The sequence below is a fragment of the Cynocephalus volans genome, chromosome 7, assembly GCF_027409185.1.
Source record: "Cynocephalus volans isolate mCynVol1 chromosome 7, mCynVol1.pri, whole genome shotgun sequence".
Lineage (NCBI taxonomy): Eukaryota > Metazoa > Chordata > Mammalia > Dermoptera > Cynocephalidae > Cynocephalus > Cynocephalus volans.
In genome coordinates, this window is record NC_084466.1 from 134,171,161 (window position 1) to 134,192,689 (window position 21,529).

At 36.7% G+C, this 21,529-nt stretch overlaps 1 protein-coding gene and 1 pseudogene across 1 annotated transcript in view; both read right to left on the bottom strand.

Moving 5' to 3' along the window:
• PCGF6 (polycomb group ring finger 6) overlaps positions 1 to 11,796 on the bottom strand; it is a 28,386-nt gene extending 16,590 nt beyond the window's left edge. Inside the window, exons 1-7 of the mRNA XM_063102987.1 lie at positions 11,359 to 11,796; positions 10,536 to 10,635; positions 10,349 to 10,445; positions 9,497 to 9,552; positions 9,340 to 9,399; positions 8,322 to 8,430; positions 2,838 to 2,865 (exon numbers count right to left, since the gene is read on the bottom strand). Coding sequence (XP_062959057.1) covers positions 2,838 to 2,865; positions 8,322 to 8,430; positions 9,340 to 9,399; positions 9,497 to 9,552; positions 10,349 to 10,445; positions 10,536 to 10,635; positions 11,359 to 11,718 — 810 coding nt within the window. The 5' untranslated portion in view covers positions 11,719 to 11,796. The remainder of the gene's footprint in view (positions 1 to 2,837; positions 2,866 to 8,321; positions 8,431 to 9,339; positions 9,400 to 9,496; positions 9,553 to 10,348; positions 10,446 to 10,535; positions 10,636 to 11,358) is intronic.
• A 4,686-nt stretch (positions 11,797 to 16,482) lies between these two features.
• Positions 16,483 to 21,502, bottom strand: LOC134381793 (ubiquitin-ribosomal protein eS31 fusion protein-like; annotated as a pseudogene).
• Between the last annotated feature and the right edge of the window lie 27 nt (positions 21,503 to 21,529).

The window sequence follows — 21,529 nt, forward strand, 5'->3', positions numbered from 1 at the left end:
CACTTATTTCCCACCCTAACTACTTCTTGCCCCCCATTCTCCAGATTTGTTTGGATGCAAATCCCAGACATATCATTTCATCTGTAAATACTTCAGTAGGTATCTCTAAAAGAACTCCTTTTTAAAACGTAAGTATAGGGCCGAGCCCGTGGCGCACTCGGGAGAGTGCGGCACTGGGAGCGCGGCAACGCTCCCGCTGCGGGTTCGGATCCTATATAGGAATGGCCGGTGCACTCACTGGCTGAGTGCCGGTCACGAAAAAGACAAAAAAAAAAAAAAAAACATAAGTATAATATTATCATATCTTAATATACCTTGATATCGGAAAATATCTAGTTAAATGTTCAAATTTCACCAATTGTCTCCTTTTTTTTTTTTACGTAGTAGAAAATTATTTTGATTTTTAGGGCTGTCATAACCAAGAGAATAAAAAATAAAACAAAGATTTCATTAAAAATATATAACCAGAGATGAACGCAAACTAAAATTCTAATTTACACATATATTATTTTTACCAGCTACATTCTTATATTTCCAAACTGTTTACACCAAATAAATTACAATGTTTCTATTCAAAATTTCTATTTGATCTTGGCTTAGTTATTTAAAAAAAATCTTTAACAGCTGTATTGAGATGCAATTCACATACCATTAAATTTACCCTTTAAGAATGTACAATTCAGGGCTGGCTGGTTAGCTCAGTTGGTTAGAGTGTGGTGTTGTCACACCAAGGTAAAGGGTTCAGATTCCCATACCACCCAGCTGCCAAAAAAACCCAACAAGTGTACAATTCAAAGGATTTTAGTATATTTACAAAGTTGTACAATCATCACCTATCTAATTTCAGAATATTTTCATCACCCCAAAAAGAAAACCATATCAATTAGCAGTCACTCCCTCTCCCTAATACCTGTGTCAACCACTAACCTACTTCCTGTTTCTATGGATTTCCCTGTCCTGGACATTTCATATAAATGGAATCGTGCTATATATGAATGGTCTTTGCCACTGGCTTCTTTCACTCAGCATAATGTTTTCAAGGTTTATCCATGTCATAGCATGTATCAGTACTTCATTCCTCTTTACTGCCAAATAATATTCCATTATATGGATATATCACATTTTGTTTATGTATTCATCAGATGATGTATATTTGGGTTGTTTTCAATTTGGGGCTAGTTATCTCAGAATTTTTAAAATATTTTATTTCCAAAACAAATCCAAATAAGGTGCATACATTGCAATTAGTTTATATATGCCTTGAGCTATTTTAATTGATAGGTTCTATTTACAGGTTGCTTCTTTACCTTTTTCCCTTTCAATTTATTTGCTGAAGAAACAGAATTGTTTGCCATGTAGTTTTTCACTGTCTAGATCTGGTTTATTATATCCCAGCAATGTCATTTAACATGTTCCTTTGTCCCCTGTATTTCCTGTAATTAGTAATTTTAATTAGAAATTAAATCTAGAAGCCATCACATTTGTTTTGCCAAGAATACTTCATAGGTAATATTGTCATTACATGCTTTTTGATGTGTGAGGACAGAACTACATAAATATTTTAGGTGCATATGTGTTTTTGTGGAAACAGTAGGCTAATACTTCAATTTATTTTCTAGTCCTTTCTTCATGAGGTTTTTGTGTGTGTGTGTGTGTGTGACTGGTAAGGGGATCGTAACCGTTGGCTTGGTGTCATCCGCACTGCGTTCAGCCAGTGAGTGCACCGGCCATCCCTATATAGGATCCGAACCCGCGGCCTTGGCGCTCCCAGTGCCCCACTCACCAGAGTGAGCCACGGGGTCGGCCCTCTTCATGAGGCTTTAAAACTCTGTTGCTCTGTCTGGCTACTACAGGTCCTTGGACATATGTCTTCAGGGAACACTGGGCATATACAACCCAGTGCTCATACCATACAAAAACTCATCTGCCACTTTCTCACCCACCACACTGCTATGAAACTAAGTTAACCACTATTAGTTTGATATTTAACAATTTAGAAGAGGTTCAAAGTTACCAAAAAATTATGGGGACTTAACACTGCATTCCCTCTATCACACTTATCTCTGAGAAATGTATATAATAATCTTCATCCAGAGAAGTACCCAACTATTCCTTTAATACATGTCTCTGAGCTAGTGTGTTCACAAAACAAAACAGTATACCGAGCCAGGTATAATTCACCCAACTTTTAGTATAGACTTTGACAAAGTCACTGAAAATCAAACATATCAAAGCCACCTAATCTTTATATACTTACAATCCCAAGTAACTATAAGGCCTGACTTGCCCCTTTTAAAAAGTCCCCTTTTCCTGAATGACTGACTTATACATAGAAGCTACAAAGTATAACAATAGCACCTGTGATTTTTAAGACAACTCTAAACTTAAAAGTACTTCAAAGGAGTTCATTCTTACCTCTAAAATCTCAGTGAATGTTTGCAGTAACAAGTTAGGGCAGGTTAACTTGAGCCAAAAATGTTACATGCAAATAAAATTTTAAGCTCTTATTCAACTCTAAGTGCCAACTATGCAAAAAATGCTTTGAAACATTTATCACCAAATTAACATAGCATTTGGTTTTAGAGTTAAAAATTATTCACTTATTTTTCCTTAGACCTCTGTTCTGAATTAATAATAAATCTCTACTTAATAACTTTTTTCCTCATAAACCTATTATAAGAGAACATTATTGAATGTATTTCATATTTCAATAACCTTTATTTATTTAAAATATTTTTTATTGTAATTGAAGACAATCTCTATTTGGTTGCTAATCTGACTCAAATTTGTGTGCTAGAGTCCTCTTGTGAAATGAACAAAAAATAAAAGTAAAATACCTTAAAGTGTCCCATGCCTTCATTAGCACTGAAAAATGAGAGCAAAATTAAACAATATTTAATAACTTAAACTACATGTTTAGTCATAAAACAACAGAAAATAACATGAATATAAATATTTGAGAAACATCAATTTATTTTAATTTTAAAAACATGGTCACCTAAACCTTTATGAAATAAACAAATGTAATTGTCATTTCTGCTGCCTAGTGGTAAGGCAAAGGCAGTTTTATCCAGTATTTTATACTACTTTCTATAATTAATTTTAGAAGTTAATACTATATATTTTTTGATAAAAAACATATCAGAATTTTATGTTTATTTACTTATTTTCCCCAGCTTTATTAAGTTATAATTGACAAATAAAAACTATATATTTACAGTGTACAAAATGATGTTTTGATATATGTGTACATTGTAAAATGATTAAATCAAGCAAATTAACATATCCGTCACCTCACATATTTTTTTGTGGTGAGAACATTTAAGACCTACCCTCAGCAATTTTCAAGTATAGAATATATTATTAACAGTAGTCATGCTGTAAACAGATCTCCAAAAATATATATATTCTTAATATTTAGATTTTCTTCACACCTTGCATTCTAACATTTTCCAGCTTAAAGTACAATTTATTTTTTTAAAACCATAATTAATGTGATTTTTTCCCTCTGTAGTAATCTTCACAAGGTAAGATTTCTTACAAGAAGGCTGTTATATTCCCTGTTGTTTTACTTGCCGCATAATCACATGGCCAAAATTTTACTTTGTCATTCACCTAGAAGTCTAAAGATTTTTCTTTTTTTTTTTTTTTTTGTCTTTTTCGTGACCGGCACTCAGCCAGTGAGTGCACTGGCCATTCCTATATAGGATCCGAACCCGCGGCGGGAGCGTCGCCGCGCTGCCAGCGCAGCACGCTACCGAGTGCGCCACGGGCTCGGCCCCTAAAGATTTTTCTTGATTAAATCAATCACTTTTCAGTCATGAGGGAGACAAAAAGTGCTAACTTTTGTTGCCCATCTACTATGTACCAGGCATTATAGTAGGCCTTCATATATTATGGGTGCTTTTCATTTAGTCCTTACGATAGCCCTGCAAATCAGGTATCTCCATTCTACAAATGAGAAAAATTAAGCTCAGGCAGGTTTAATAATTTGCTTCAGGTCACACATAGCTAGAAAGTGGTAATGCTGGGACTCAAACTCAGCTATGCCTAGCATCAAAGCCCATGTTCTTTCTTCCCTATTACGTTATGAAGAATAGGCAAGATCACAATTGCATCACCTCCAGAATATTCTTTACAATAAAAATACTGACATGTACAAGGGAACTTTGAAAATTCAAGGAAAAACAGAATTAAAAGATAATACCAGGGCCAGCTGGTTAGCTCAATTGGTTAGAGTGTGGTGCTGATAACACCAGTTTCCAGGGTTCCATCCTTGTACCAGCCACCAAAAAAAAAAAAAGATCATAGAAATCTTTCCATGAATTCTTTGAAGGCCCCTTGTATATAAATATAATATATAATTTATATATTATACATATATGTCTATAAATTATATAGTATAAACATTTGCATAATATAGAATATTAATATATAAATATAAATCTATAAATATACACATTACATATAAATATAAAACACACACAAATATAAATCTAAGATTATAATGTAATCTTACAGTTGTAAAATAAAACATCCCATTCATTACAAGAATGATCTCTGTAGAATGCATTGTAGATAGGCATCTGGCTTCTACCTGAATATCTAAAGAGAGAGGTTTTTTTTTTCCTTTTTTTTTTTTTTTTTTTGTCATTTTCGTGACCGGCACTCAGCCAGTGAGTGCACCGGCCAGGATCCCGCGGCGGGAGCGTCACCGCGCTCCCAGCGCCGCACTCTCCCAAGTGCGCCACGGGCTCAACCCTAAAGAGAGAGTTTCTTAACTGACAAGTCATCCCATTCTACTTGTGGGCCACTGTTAGAAATTATTTGCTTGCACTGAATCAAACACGTTTCTGTAATTTATACTTACTGATCCTAGTTTTATCTTTTGATGAACTAGACCCATCTTTCTTTTATGTGATAACCCTCTACAGATTTGAAACTAACTTGAAGGACTTATTTTCTTTCTCTTTTTCAGGCTAAATATTTTTGTTCCTTCCACTACCACATGACACCTTTTCAAACCTTTTACTATTCTGATTATATCTCAGTTTACCAACATCTCTTTTAAAATGTGGTACCCAGAGCTAAAGACAATATTCTAGTTGGACTAACATAGCATACAGTGGGATATTAACTTACTAATAACCCTGGCTTACTAAACACCACTAAGCTTAAAATTGCGTTAAATTTTTGCCATATCACACATATCTCATATGAGTCCATTTTCCTTAGTGCACAGATACTATACATATCATAGCACCATGGGCCCCTTTAATCTTTATTTTTGAATGACCCTGCTTTATTTCAATATTCATATATTGATAATAGCTGAGACATGTTAAGAATACCATATGTTGATTCTTACAACAATCCTGTGAGTTGTTATTACAATCCTAAATTTAGAAATACAGAAACTGATGATCAGATCAGAGAAGTTAAGTTACATCCTACCCAAGGGTTACATACCTTGTGTTAGACTCTGCAAAACCTTTGTTCTTTCTACACACTGTACTGCCTGTCTTAGGTGATTTCTTTTTATAATCTACTTTACACGTAGAAGCTATAGAACAAAAAGGATAAGAGACTATCTTAAGATCATAAAACATGCATACTCAATTTAGGGGAAAAATATAATTTCATATTCCAGTGGGTGAAAAATTACTGTGTACTGGCTGAGCCTACTTCAGTATTTTTCCTTCTCCAATTCAAGCAGGGTTACCAGCTAGATCAAATTTGCCCTTGTACTTGCATCTGGTGAAAACTCATCTGCCACTTGTCCTGTCATGAAAGAGCATCCTATGGGTTACCCCAGTAGGCTGACTTTTGTGAACACAGTTTTCCATGTGACGAAAACATGGGGATTTAACCCAAGAAACTGGTGACTTCAAAAGTACTCCTCGCCACAGGAAGCTCCTCCCCACAGGAAGCTCCTCCCCAACTTAACAGTTTAAAGACAGATAACGGACTCTATTATGAAGTAGACATAATGCCCATCATACCTAACAATATAAAAGGTTCAATTTTCTCATTTTACAAATAGGAAAGCTGAAGCTTTGAGAAGTTAAACTGAAAACTAATGAGGGCAAGGACCATGTTGACTCATTCAAACTGTATTCCCCAGCACCTACTATAATGCTGTGCTGGTATATGGCAGGACCTTAATATACATCTTATGAATAAACAAAAAGCAATTTGTTCAAGGTTACAGAGCTAGGATTTGAATCCAGATCTCTTTATTCCAAGTCAGGGCTCTTTCTTCTGCAGCAGGAATGTGTTAATAATGTAACAGCTTTGGTAACTGGTAATGTCTGCCTTGGGCACTGGGGCCAAGTCTCACTCAATAGGAAAGCCTGCCATGATTAATTATTACTGCTGTAAAGAAAGAGGAAATGGTGGCACACCCATCACATATTTGCCATCCTGCATTACAATATGCCACTTTTCAAAGAAAGTGATTCCAAGTTCCTCTGTGCATTAGTGGAAAAGGTTACATTTCCCCTTCATAATTTTTTTTTTTAAGATATTAATTCCCAGGCTGGCTGGTTAGAGCATGGTGTTTTAACACCAAGGTCAAGAGTTCAGATCCCAGTACAGGCCAGTCACAAAAAAAAAATAAATAAATAAATAAATAAATAAATAAAATATATAGACATACATATATATATAAAAGTTCCTTTCAATTTTCAAATTTTAATTAACTAGTCTTGTTAAAAATTGAGTCACATGGTAAAAATTCAAACACACTAAAAAGACTTTTTCATCCTAGACTCCAGTGCCCTTTTCTAGGAGCAACTACCATTAATATTTTCTTACATGTCCTTTCAGGAATGCACCTAAAAAAATTACATATATGTACCTATTTCTCACCACCCTCTTTTTAAAAACATAAGGATTGGCTGGTTAGCTCATTCTGTTAGAACATGGTGCTGACAACACAAAGGTCAAGAGTTCAGATCCCCACACCTCTGCCACCCCCCTCCCCCAAAATAAAAAATATAAATGGGCACATGGTGTATGTACCTTGTTCTTCTGCACCTTGCTTTTTCCACTTAATATATCTTGGAGATTGTACCACATCAGCACACACATTACTATACCAGCACATAGTCATGTGTAAATATAACATTATCAGCAGTCCCCTCATGAACATTTAGGTTGGAGCACACTCTTTAATAGTAGAAATTGCTGGATCAAATTTTGGAATTACACAGTTTCTTCTAATTCCTCCAAAGAGATCTCTATTTCATTATCATCAACCACTACTATGTGGGCTTTTTAGAGGCATAATAAAGGATTCCTGCCTCTTAGAGTTCTTAACAGTTGAGAACATGCGATAAATACATAAAAAGAAAAATACAATATAGTACAAGCTAGATAATAAATGATACAGGCAGCCTAGAGTTATAAGGAAAAAGTGATTGAGAAGTACACTAGTCATCACTGACACAAAATGGGAAATCTAGATTTTTCCAAGAAAGGCATTTTAGTACAGTATTTGAAAACTATAGTTTGATACATGCCAACTCTGTGATCGTTATAGTCTAACAATGTTAAACTATAATGGAGTACACCATTTGCCACAGTGTTTGAAATAAACAATTTATTTAAATTAGAAAGATAACTAACAATTTTCGGAACAATTTGGCAAAGTCAAGTAAAGTTTAAGAAGAACATATCTTAAGACTCAGCAAATCTATACTCTTAGAGAACTATCTCAGATATACACAAGGAGATATGCACAAAAATGCTTCTAGCAACATTTATAATAGCAAAAAAAAAAACTCCAAAAAACCAAAAACTTGGAAACCTAAATGTTCAACAGTACAAAAAAGATAAATTATGATATATTATTTTAAAAGAAAACAAGGCAATGATGAAAATGAGTAAACCAGAGATACACATTTCAATATGGATGCATCACACAATGCTGAGTGAAAAAAGCAAGTTGGAAAACACAGTACACCATTTAAAGTTTTTAAATTGAGCAAAAAAAATTCTACATATTGCTTACATGTGGTAAACATTTTAAAAATGCATGAAAATGACAAACTACTTTTAGGAGAGTGGTTATTAACCACTGAGGGAAGGCAGAATAAACAGGAAGAGGTAGCCAAGGGTTTCAGCTATACTAGCAATGGTTTATTTCTTAAGCCAGATGGTGGGGATACCAGTGGTTAGTGTACTACTCTATATCTTTTTTCGAAGTCTTAAACATTTCATAATTAATTTTTAAAGGGATGTCAGAAAACCTTATTTTACCTGAATTCAGGATGTTTTCATAAATGTCAGGACTTAAGGTAGATTTTTGGGGTACTCACCCAACGAATTCCAGTAATAAAGACATATCAAGTTCAGGTGGAATACGAAACACTGATTCTAGAACTTTCTTAGATCTTCCTTTGCTCAAAGGGACTGGCTGTAGAACAGCTATGTGACAGCCAAAAAAAAAAAAAAAAGTTAATTTAGAGTAAAAATTTCATAAATTAAGATCTTTAAAAAAATAATTACACTGGTATTATAACTATGTTGACTATTTAAAAGATCATAAAGCACTTAATATCCCTTTCTTGAATAACATCACCTAATCTGTCCAAGACAGTTAAATTAGTGGCAAGATTGGGGACCATTCCGCAATGGAAGGAAGACATGCGTGGCTGATTTATCAGAGCCACAGAGAGAGCTCATTAGAACGGCAACATTTGTAGATAACCCTTTATAAGCACTACTATGTGCCAAGGCTCATGCTTAGTACTTTTCATGCATCATCTCATTTAACCCTTATTATAATTCCATGATATAGGTACTATTGCTACTCTTTTTTTCTTTTAACTAATAAAGAATCCGAGGCTTAGCCAGATTAAGCAATTTGCCTAAGGTCATCTACATAGTGAGTGGAAGAACGAAGATTTAAACCCAAATCTACTGATTTCCATACTGTGACATTACCATCATCATAAAAACTAATGTTTGAGCAGTTACTATGTGCCAGGCACTGTTTTAAGTGCTTGTATTACTCAATGTATTTTTTTTTTCAACAAAGTGCTATTATTATTGCTATTTTATAGATGATGAAACTGAGACATTGAAGTAATCTGCTAAAGTCACATACCTAGTAAAGTGGTAGACCTAGGAACAAACTCAGAAAATCTAGCTCCAGAGCCTGCACTCTTTAATTCTTATAAACCATTAAATTGGATTACACCACAGAATTATCTTCAAAACCTTTCTCTCTCTGGTCATATAACCAGCTATACCCAAAAGGAACCTCAAAGGGCACAAATTTTAAGTTAGTTTTCTTTAATCTATAAATACATTATGGTATACACCCAAACTTACCAGGTTTAGGTACTTCTAGACCTCTTTCTTTATAGAAATCATGCATTTGCTTTTTTTCTCCTAAAAAATGATAAAACACAGACTAAATTACACTTAAAAGATAACTAGTAGAGCCAGAGATTCTGGGATTCACAACTATGTAATAAAAGAAACTTACTTTCCTCTAGATTGATCACTAATTTGTACACTATGTCTTGTAACTGTCGGTCCAACCTAATAAAAGGAAAGGATGGAGAGTACCTCAGAATTCAAAAAATGCATTTTCATACAGAGTGAGTTAACTGTGTAGTTAACTGTGTTTTTTCTTTGGAGTGGATATCTCCTTTCTCAGAGGCAAGTTACTTCTAGGTAGTACTCACAGTGCCCAAGACAACTTACCTGAGAGAACCTCAAGTAATTATATGTGATCATAATTATAAGTACTCATCGATTCTTGAACTGTTCACTAAATTGTTCTTTGTGTACTGGTCTTATTCCTTTAATAAGAATGTGAGTATTTTAAACTGTGTATCATCTGCAAAGCACTCATCTATGAAGTAATAAAAACTTAATAGTATCTGCTGAATGAATGGAAGTAATCTACTTTTAGAATTTTTCTTCTTTTAAGAAACTGAGAATAAACTGAAAATTTTATTAATAAGCCACAATGACCCATGACAAATAGGCTTCTAAAGAGGTCTATTGTTTCAAATATTACTTCTAAAAAACCAGAATTCTGAATACACTGAAAATGACAAGCCTAAACTAGTCTCATTAACTTTGTTGATGGGATTAAAATTCTCAAAAAAGAGGTCCATGCCTCTTTTTTCTTTGTCTTTTTTCTTTAAGTCCCCAGCAGATATCACAGTGCCTGGTACATAGTAAGTGTTCAATAAGTATTTCTTAAAAGAATATGTAGTTCCCTTTCTTCTAATTTTGAGGGAGGTCAAGAATATATTCCAACTACACATTTCAAGCTTTCAGAAAAAACACACTTAAAACACAATTGTTACTTATATATTCCTCTTACCTTATGTTATAAAGAGGTTGTGTCTGATGTACTACTATGTTGCATTTTGGACATCTGTTGCTATAGTAAAAATGTCTTACAATGCAGCTTTTACAAACTGTTGAAAAAGAAAATGTTTAAATTAAGATGCTTTCAGGACATTTCAAAGATTGAAAATATTATTCAGAAATATGAACTGTATGCTTACAAGTATGAAGACATTCTGTAATGGTAGTTGCATCAATTAAGTAACCTTTGCAAATGGAACACAAGATGTATGGGTTTAGCTCAGAGAGGTTAATCAGGCGCTGGAAAATACAATGGAAATAGTTTTAGAATACAAGTCCTTGTCTTCGCAAATTCTTAAACCAAAACCTCAAATTTTCATTATAAACACTGTAACTTAATTGCAACATGGAAATATATACCTCCAACCTTTCAAAATACAGCTGAAAGTTATAATAACAATATAAACCAATGTTTCAAAAGGATCTCATTCTCTTGGATACACTGCATATTGCCAGTGAGGGGCATCATACTTTATGAATTACTTACAAAATGGGCAAACTTTCCAGATATTGGTAGTTCTGACCGGCTAGGTGTACTACCTAGCGTCACGAAGAATACGCTACCACGTTAAAAAAAAAAAAAAAAAAAAAACTTTCCAATTAGCGATTGACTAGGTGGGGAAGGGTTATCCTCCTCTCAACACCCTATAGAAAGCGATTACAGTATTTCTCCCCGTCCGGCTGTAAACTCCCGGAGGGTAGGGAAAAGGTACCCTAGACGCCTATGCCGCCAGGCACGTAGTAGCTTCAATAATTGTACACAGAACGAACGAGCCGGGCCCGGAGAGCTGCAGGAACCTCACAGAATAAGTCGGCCGAGAATCGGGCCGGGAGGGGTGGAGGTCCACGCAAGTGCCAAGGGCTGCAGCGGCGAGCTGGGGGTCGCCCGGGCCGGACCGCCGAGGGCAGGCTACGTTCCAGAGGACTAAGGCCCAGCGTGGTTAGGCGGGGGCTCAGCCATACCTCCTCCTCGTCCTCGGACTCCGGCCGGCCCCCCTCCAGCCGCAGCGAAAAGTGGCTCATCTCTTCCTCCTCCTCCTCTTCCTCCTCCTCCAGCTCCTCATCTTCTTCCAACTCCTCGTCTTCGTCCTCGAAGCGGCCTCTAAAGCGGCCCAGGCTGCGCTCCGGCTCCAGCTCCGGGGGCCGGGAACCCGAGCAGCCGGGAGCCCCCGCCTCGGGCAGAGGCGTCGGGCCCTCCTCACCGGCTGCGGGCGCCGGGGTGAGGGCAGGCGGGGAGACGGAAGGCGGGGGCGGCACGGCTGTGACTCCCTCGGCCTTCGCAGCGCCCGCGTTACCCGCCGTCACCACTGTGACCCCCTCCATGGCCCGGGCAGCGACCAGGGGAAGAGAAGCGAGGCGAGGTGAGGCGAGGTGGCTGGAGAGCGCGGGAGTTCCGCCGGTCTCCCTGCGCCCCAGTGCGCAGGCGCGGGAGGCTGCAGGGCCCGCTGGGAAAAGTGGTTCTCGCTTCCTCACCTAGGCCGGGGCGTGATTAGGACTGCTCAGGTGTATGGGCGGGGCTTGCAGGCCGCAGCTCGAAGGAATCCCCCGCCCCCCGTTTCCCTCTGAAAGGCTTGACGCTCTCTTCACCTCCTTTTCAGAACGACGAAGTTGCCACCGTTTCAGGCGATAAAATTCTGTTTGCATCAACTTTTCCACAGAGCCCTGAACTAGGTGCCATATGATTGATGTTGCGCTGCTAACAATGAAATTTCAATGAGTACCAATTATGCGTTTCTTCTGTGCAAATCACCTCCAAGATATCTGCGTTAGGAAGTACGAAGTTCCTATTTTGAAATATGACGCTTATTTATTTTGAGGAATCATGTATTGACACCGGATGGAAATCTAATCGCTATTCGAAGACCATCCATGATACCCCAACACATAAAAGTAAATTGTATTTAATTCAACACTTATTGAGGGTCTCCTGTAGCAGGAACTGAGACCTACCCACGCACACCCTGTCTCATTCCCCAGTTTTATTAGGAGAGAGGTTTGGAGTTGGATTACATTATCCTTGCTGGCTAAAATAATGCCAGCTAATGTCAGGATGCCTGCAAGCCAGAATCAGGAAGTCAAATGCTCCTTAACAAATGATACTGGGGGTCACATTTGAGAGAAGAATGTGTTGTTATTGAATGAAATTAATGCTGATTGGGGAGTGGTGTACGTACTTCCTAGGGAACTGAGTGATGTACGTACTTCTAGGGAACTGGTCAGGAAATCAAGTCACTGTGCTTCCTTGGGGATCATTGAACCAGATTGGATGTACCCATTCTCCTGGACCACACTCCACCTCTCCCTTTGCAGTCCCAAAGTCTGGTCAAGCTTGAGATACTGAAGTTTGCGAGACACAAGAAGGAAGGAAATGTCTCATTCTACAATGAGGGGTGTAGATTCCAGAGGGTTGGGAATGGGAATTGGACTATGGTATTAAAAAAGGATGGTTGAAGAGAGAGATTGAAACGGACCTAGATACATAAAATATTCTCCTTACAAGGGCCTAAGTATGTAAGAGACTCATCATAATTACGTTAAAGTCATAGCTTCTAACTTCTCAACATTGTAAGAGCTAACTAGTTATTCAAACACTAACCAAGGTGTTGCTGTGAAGGTATTTTGTAGATGATCAGTTGACCTTAAGTAAAAGAGATTGTCCCAGGTAACCTAGGTGGACATTATCCAATCAGTTGAAAGGTCTTAAAAGCAAAACTGAAGTTTTCCTGAGGAAGAAGTACCAGCTCCTACCCAGGAATTTCCAGTCTGTTGGCATGCCCTACAGATTTTGGACTTGCCTAGCCAGCTCCTACGATGCTGTAATGCAATTCCTTGGAATAAATCTCTCTCTCTCTCTCTCTCTCTCTCTCTCTCTCTCTCTCTCTCTCTCTCTCTCTCACACACACACACACACACACACACACACACACACACACACACACACACACACACACTCGAGAGGGCTGTGAGACCTCTGAAACACTTTTGAAAAACATAAAATTTAGATCCACATGTCACATCATATACAAGATTAAATTCCAAACTGACTAAAGATCTAATTGGAAAAAAGAAACCATACAGGCTCTAGAAGGAAACATGGATAAATGTGAATTCCTTTTTAACCTAGGTGAAAGGAAAGGCTATCGATGACTCAAAATCCAGATGCAATAAAATAAAGATTGATAAATTTGACTTTATTTAAAAGAGGAAAACAAATATTATGAATATCAAAAGACAATGGAAAAACTGTAAGAAAATATTTTCAATATCCATCTCAGATAAAGGCCAATATATATCTCTTTATTAATATATTAATATAAAATAGCATTATATTTTATTTTAATATATTAATTATAATCAATAAGTTTATAATTTATTAATATTTAATCACTCTTTAACATTAGGGAAAAAAGATAAAACGTAATCCCCCCAAAGTAATATAAAAAGGCTCCCCTCCCAAAATATGAAAAGATGCTCAAACTCTCTAATGATAAGAGAAATGTTAATTAAAATGACACTAGGATTACTGGGCTCTGGTCAAAATGATAAGAACTTTACCCTGTGTTTCCTACTGAATACAGGTAAAAACTCTGGAGAGAATGCATGGAAGGGCTATTGGAAAACTTTGGAATGCAAGGGGCATCAGGCAGATTTGGAAAGGAAACCATAACTCAAAGTACCACTGAACCATCACCGAGTTTCCTATTTTGTTTTTGCTCTGGTATCCTCTGGCCTGGGAGTGAACTCTTCTAACAAGAGGTATTGTGATCCCATGAGCAAGGGGTATCCCCGCTGTTATTTCATTGTATATCCTCTTGCCTCTTGGCCCTGGAGGCAGTTGCAGTTGCAGGGAGTGCAAACCAGAAAGAGAAGTGTTGGGGAGATTAAGGAGATCAAGAAAATGGTTCATAAAGTTGTGAATGAACTTCTGGCTTCATCTCTGAGCTGCATATGTGTGGATGTGTCCCTAATCAGCATTCCTCAGTTTTGAGAACTGAGGTCCCAGACCAGTCTCTGGGTGTACACATGCAGAACAGATCTATATACCACTACAAAAGCTTTGGAAGCTTGTTGACATAGGAACCACAGATCAGAGAAAGTGGGTAGAACCTGTGGCCTGGATTTAGCAGGGTCAATTTCCTGATAAAATAAAAAATCGACAATCTCCACAAGATTTAAATTAGATCCAGTGACAAAGGACATAATATTAAAAATGTCAAGAATACAACCCAAAATTACTAAATACATGAAGAACTAAGAAAATCTGAACATCTTACATGGGAAAAGATAATCAACAGACTCCAATGAAGAGATGACATAGCTGTTGGAATTATCACACAAAAACTTTAAAGAAGCTACTGTAATTATGCTCTAAAAAGTAAGGGATGACACTCTTGAAATGAATGGAAAGATAGAAAATCTTGAAGAGAAATAAAAGATATATATTTTTAAAAACCAAAATGGAAATTTAGAATTGAAAATATAATAACAGAAAAATTTTAAAATCACTGAATGAGGCATTTCTGCTTCTGGGAAGATAGACTGAACATAATTTTCCTTATTCCTACTACTAAGTACAATGAAACCCTGGACATATATTTTTAAAAAATGTAAGAAGACTCTGAAGGCTGTCTGGTTAGCTCAGTTGGTTGGAATGCAGCCTTGTAAACCAAAGTCATGGGTTCAGATCACTGTAGTGGCCAGCTGCCCCCAAACAAACAAACAAACAAAAAACTCTGAAAGGTGGAAAGAAAATGGCAGAATGGCTAGGGGCTTCAAGACCCAGGGAATGATAATAGTGAGTTTTCTGGGTTTGATTTTTGCTTCACAAATACCAAACTCAGAGCTGAAGAAGTAAGCAACCCAGAAATGCCATGGGGTGCAGACCACCCCGCCCTCCACCCAAAAGAGCCCAACCATAGCCTGTTCTCTGTAATCAAATAATCAAGTAAGGAACAATCTAGCAAGACAGAAAACTTTCAGACAATAATCAATCTACTCCAGCTGAATGCCATTTAAAAACAAGAACAAAAAACCTCCTGTGGCCCCCAGCATTATGCACACCAGCAAAGGCTGAGTAAAAAGCCTACTTTCCATCTACTTGAGGCTATTATGAGGCACCCCACAATTCCTGCCAGAGAAGTGTCAGAGACCAAGTAGGGAGCTGAGACTTACATCCCTGCCAGCTGGTAACGAGTGCTTTCACTCTATGGTGTCACTGGAGGCCACATAGGGAGCTGAAACTCCCAACCGCAGCCAACAGAAGCATGGAGATACTCAGGTAAATGGAAGCTAAGTGGGGAACCTAGACTTCTACTTTCACCTGTCTTTAATGAGGCAGTGCCTCCCACCCCATTTCTCCTGTCAATATGGTATCCAAAAAAGACAGTTAAACACAAAATTCAATAAGATCCAGAGTTTCATGACATAATATGAAAATGTCCAGGTTACAGCTGAAAATCACTTGTCACACTGAGAACCAGGATGATCTCAAACTCAGTGGAAAAAATGAAACAATCAATAGATTCCAACACTGAGATAACAGAAATGTTAGAATTATCTGACAATATTTTAAATTACCCATGATAAAAATGATTCAACTAGTAATTACAAATACACATGAAACAAATGAAAAAATAGAAAGCCTCAGGAGAGAAATAGAAAATATAAAGAAGGACCAAACAAATTTCAGAAGAGAAAAATACAGTAATTGAAATAAATTCAGTGGCTGTGCTTAACCGCAGAATAGATGGGACAGAGGAAAGAATCCGTGAACCGGAAGATAGAACAGTAGAAACCACCCAATCTGAATAACAGAAGATAGTACAAGAAAAGCAAATGACAGAGTAATATCCCTCACGAACATTGATATAAAGACCCTCAACAAAAGAAAAGAATAGAAAGAACAGTATACCATGACTAAATGGGATTTATCCTGGGAATGCAGGGGTAGTACAAAATTTTAAAATCAATCAATCTAATCCACCTTATTGAAAGACTGAAGATGCAGAAAAAGCATTTGAAAAAATTCAGCATCTATTCTTTGTTGTTGTTGCTGTAAGTTCATGTCTTTTACTAACTGATACACAATTACTTGTCTTCTGGTTTGTTGAGGCAATAAGTCAGACAATGTTTGCTACAATAATGTCTGTCAAAGCGGCTGGCCATAAAATCCCCAGCACTATATTCATCTGAAGGGCATTCCTGATGACAGTGACAATTTTGCCATTCTTATTCACCTTAATAGTACTTCAAAACAGGCAGTTTAACCTTCTTTCTATTATGCTTATTCCTCTTGGGAGTGGTGTAAGATGTCTTCCTTTTCTTGGCACCACCACTAATTCTCAATGCAGGATGAAGAGTGGACTTCCTCTGAATGTTGTAGTCAAAGTGTGTCCCTCTTCCAGTGGCTTGCCAGCCAAGATCAGACTTTGCTGATCAGGAGGAAGTCTTTCCTTATCCTGGATCTTGGCCTTTACATTTCTATTGCATCCGAGGTTTTAACCTCAAGAATGATGGTCTTCCCTGTAAGGGTTTTTATGAAAATCTGTATCTTGATGGTGGTTCCACCAAAGATGGTGGATCAGAAAGCTTAGCATTTATTCTTGATTAAAAACAAACAAACAAACAAACAAAAAACCCTCTCAACTAATTAGGATTAGAAAGACGTTTCTTTAATTCGATAAAGGGTGTTAATAAAAACATCATTATACTTCTATGGTAAATATCTTTTCTTTCTTTCTTTTTTTTTGGTGGGCACTGGGAACCAAACCCATGACCTTGGGGTTATGAGGCTGCACTCTAGACAATGGAACTAACCAGCTAGCCCCTAAATTTCAACCTAACTGGCAAAAGACTAAATTCTTTCTCACTAAGATAGGAAAGAAAGCAAGCATGTCCACTTTTACCTTACCACTAATACTGAACACGGTATTACCAGTCTTAGCCAGAAGCACAAGGCAAGAAAAAGAAATAAAAGGCACACACATTGGAAAGGAAATAATAAAACTGTCCTAGTCACATATGACATGATTATCACTTAAAATATACACACAGAAAACTTCAAGAACAAATAATTAATTTAAACTGGTCACAGGGTATAAGGTTGACATACAAAAATTACTCCTATTCCTACATTCTAGCAAATGAACAATTTGGTACTTTGTTAAGCCAGCTCTAGGAAATTAATACACAACCCAAATATTCTTCACTGGGTGAAAGTAAAAACTGTGGTACATCCATACAGTGGAATACTACTCAACAATAAAAAGGAATGAGCCATTGAAACACAAAACAAGAATGGATCTAGAGGTTACCTACATGTGATTCCATTTATATGACATTCTGGAAAGGTCAAAACTATAGGGAAAAAAAATCAGTGGTTGCAGGTGGTGAAGGGTTTGACTCCAAAGAGCCAGCATGAAGTTTTTTAAAGTGATGGAACTATGCTGTATCCTGAGTGTGGTGGTGGTTATACTAATCTATGGGATGTGTTAAAGCTTATAAAACTGCACACCAAAAAAGTTCAATTTTACTATACATAAATTAAATAATGATGGTTATGATGATAAACCACACCAAGATACCGTTTCTCACCTATCAGAATGGTGAAAATTGGAAAAGTAACAACACACTCTGTTGATAAGGCTGTGAGGAAATAGTCATTCTCATACATTTGCTGATGGGACTGCAAATTGGTACAGACCTTATGAAGGGGAATTCAGCAACATCTGGGAAAACAACACCTGTATTTATCTTTTGATCTACCAATCACTCTTCTAGGAATTTATTTTGAAGATATAATTCAACAATACAAAAATGTGTATACAAAAGGTTATTTACTGCAGTGTTGTTTGTAATTACACAGTATTGGAAACCAGCTAAATGTCCATACATAGGAGAGTAGCTAAATAAACTACTGAATATTCACAAGATGGAGTACAGTGAAACTCAAAAACAAGGAATGAAGAATTTCTCTAAAAACTGTTGTGGAGCGATTTGCAGGATATCTTGTTAAGTGAAAAAAAGCAAAGTACAAAATATTACCTTTTGTTTAAGGTAAAGAAGAAAATATACATGTAATTGCACATTCAAGCAACAAGAAACACAGGAAGGATAAACCAGAGACTAGCGAGATTAGTTACCCTCTGGGTGCCATTGGAATGGGGTGGAACAATGGATAGAGGAAATGAATATGACACTTCTCTGAATATACTTTTTTGGGCAGTCCTAATTTACACATTAAAGAAAAATCAACAAGGGTGGAGGAACCTTCTAAAACTGAATCCAAAGAGAAACAAATAAATCAAACCATATTTCAAATGAATAAGATAACCACCATGAAGAGTGAGATGGAAGAGAACTAACCCAAATACTTTTGAGCACAAGATTTGGACTATCTACCTGTGGCTAAAACCAAAATGCACGAAAAGTCCTCTTTTGCTCAATTCTGGTATGCATGAGTTTCAATCGCCACAGTTTATAAAACACCAGTCCCCCAATAACATGGCTCAAATCCCAGTGATCACATTAACTGTGAGTAACTGCATAAAGTATAAACTTTGCTACTAGTTCTTCAGTCCGCAGATCTCTAAGTAAACCACAGACAATGAGCAAAAGTTTGAGGGGGTAAATACTAAGTATCAGAGTGTATTTCATGATCAATAATCATCACCTCACCTCTTTCAAAGTCAGCTGGTGACTGGTCACTGCACTTAAGTTATTCAGTTGTAGTTGTCTTCTTGTCTGCCAGTGATAAATTCACATGACATTTTACAAAATGAATAATCATAGGGAGGAATTGGCCAACAAAGATGAAAGTGCAGCAAGGAAAGAAAAGTGATAATGTTTGAAGTAAAATTCCAATCATCCATAAAAGGAGTTAATGAAGGTAAACTTATTGAAATTGAGGAAACTGGTCGTGACCAAAGGATGAAGATGTCCCAGAGAAATGTTGCCAGTGAAAACCTTCACATTAAAGAAAATCTCAGAGACATTTCACAACACTGAAAGCACAAAGGATAAAATGTTGGGGTAGATCCAAACTTAGAAAGGAATATGAGAATTTGCCAAGGCATAGAAAAGATGCTCTGTGCATGGTAACTTATAGGAGCAGAAGGCAAGCACTATTTAAACTATTCTTGGTAAGTAATTAACAAACGAACAGAGCACTTTAGTCCTCAATGTTTCTGATGTTTTAAATTACAAAGTACCAAATAATTAGTTTTACTATGTTTTTCATTTCTCAATATATTTACAATCAACAGTAAGAAAGTGTTTAATATTTTGACAACATTTTTTAAAGATCATGTAACAATTGTAGTGTTTCCCATTGATTATTAAGATCACTCTGCATAGTTTCAACTTGCAGTTATTTTTCTGATCCCAAACTACCATGCAAAGCGGAACTGCCAGCATTTTAAAAATTATTGAACTCTAATCAGTAAGCTGCTTTTTTTTTTTTTTAAAGATCTCAATTGGTTTTATCCCGTTCTAGAACTGAGCAACATGTTATTCCATAAAATAGAGTAAGTATTCCCAGTAGGCTTCTTTTTCAGAGAGATAAAGGTTAGCAATTCTGAAACTACTTTCTGTACATTCTAGGATTGAACAAATAGGTAAATATGTTGTGAACAAAGGAAGCCAGATTTCTCACTGTTGGAAAAGGGTGTCAAAAATATGAAAGAAGGAAAGGGTAGAATAAACTCTGCTTTATTAGATTGGACCTGAAGGTATCCAAAGTGAACTTGGGGAGAGATAAATGGACATAAAATGTGTGTATGTGTATATGTACATGCGTATGTGTATTTCCCAGCTCTCTGTCCACTGAGAGGGCCTAGAAGCAATGATGCATCTATCACCCTAATCTTGGTTTCTTTTTTTTTTTTGGCAGCTGGCCAGTACAGGCATTGAACCCTGGACTTTGTTGTTATCAGCACCATGCTCTAACCATCTGAGCTAACTGGCCAGCCAGTCATTGTTTCTACTACTACCAAAAGTAACCAAGATTCCTTGGAGAAATGACTGATTCCAGGTATGGGGCAGGGAGAATACACAGGGAGCCTAGGACTCGTACTAAAAGGTAAGAAAGTGCTCAAAGAATGATAGTGCCATGTCCAAAGGACACAGGAATCAGTTTGAAGGAGCTCCTACTATCCAAATTTTGGACAAACTGAATATCAAAATAGAAATAATGATAGTAACAGATTGTAACTTATTGAACAGTCAGATTCTATGAGTCCACATTGACATAATTATTTATACAATTATATATTATATAATTATATTATATATATTTTACATTTATATATTAATTATAATTAATTGACATAATTGATATAATTAACTTTTCTCTTCTGTATCTATCCCACAAAGTTACACGGTTCAAAAGAGATAAAATATGCAGCAGTGTTTTATAACCTATGAAGCGTATTGCAAAACAGCATATACAATTTTTAAACGTACAATTAAAATGCAGTCTATTTGTAACAACGGATAATAGCATGAATACATAACGTACACATTTCATAATCACAAAATTCCGGTACTTAAAAACTTTTTATTAAATATAACATATATGCTGTAAAGCTCACAAAGCTTAAGCATGCAGTCAGATTAATTTTTACGAAAGTGGAAGTTGCAAACAAAACAAAAACAAAACAAGTAACCATCTAGATCAAAACATAAAACATTACTAGTATCTCAAAAGCATCTCTCTGGAAAACGGGATATGCTTTTGAATTAAAGACCTGAATTCGAATATTGACACTTGCACTTTTTTCTTGTGTGACTTTGGCAAGTTATTTAACCTCTTTGGGTCTCGGTTGAACCATCTGTAAAATGAAGATAATAGTACCTCATAAGATTGTTGAATTAAAGGAGGTCATATAATGTAAAATGTCTGTCACAATGCCTGAATATAGGTGGCCTTCAATAAATGATAATTATCATCAGGTAAATGTAATAGGCTGTCACCGACTCCCACTTCCTGGTTTTCTTTCACTAACTTTTGAAAGTTGCTCTCTCCTACTCCTTTTCTCCTTTCTCGCTCCTCCTACTGCCGTAAATGGCCTACGAGAGCTGTCGTGAAATGCTCCTCCCCGCCCTCCATGTGGCGAAAACGCAATCACGCTTGACG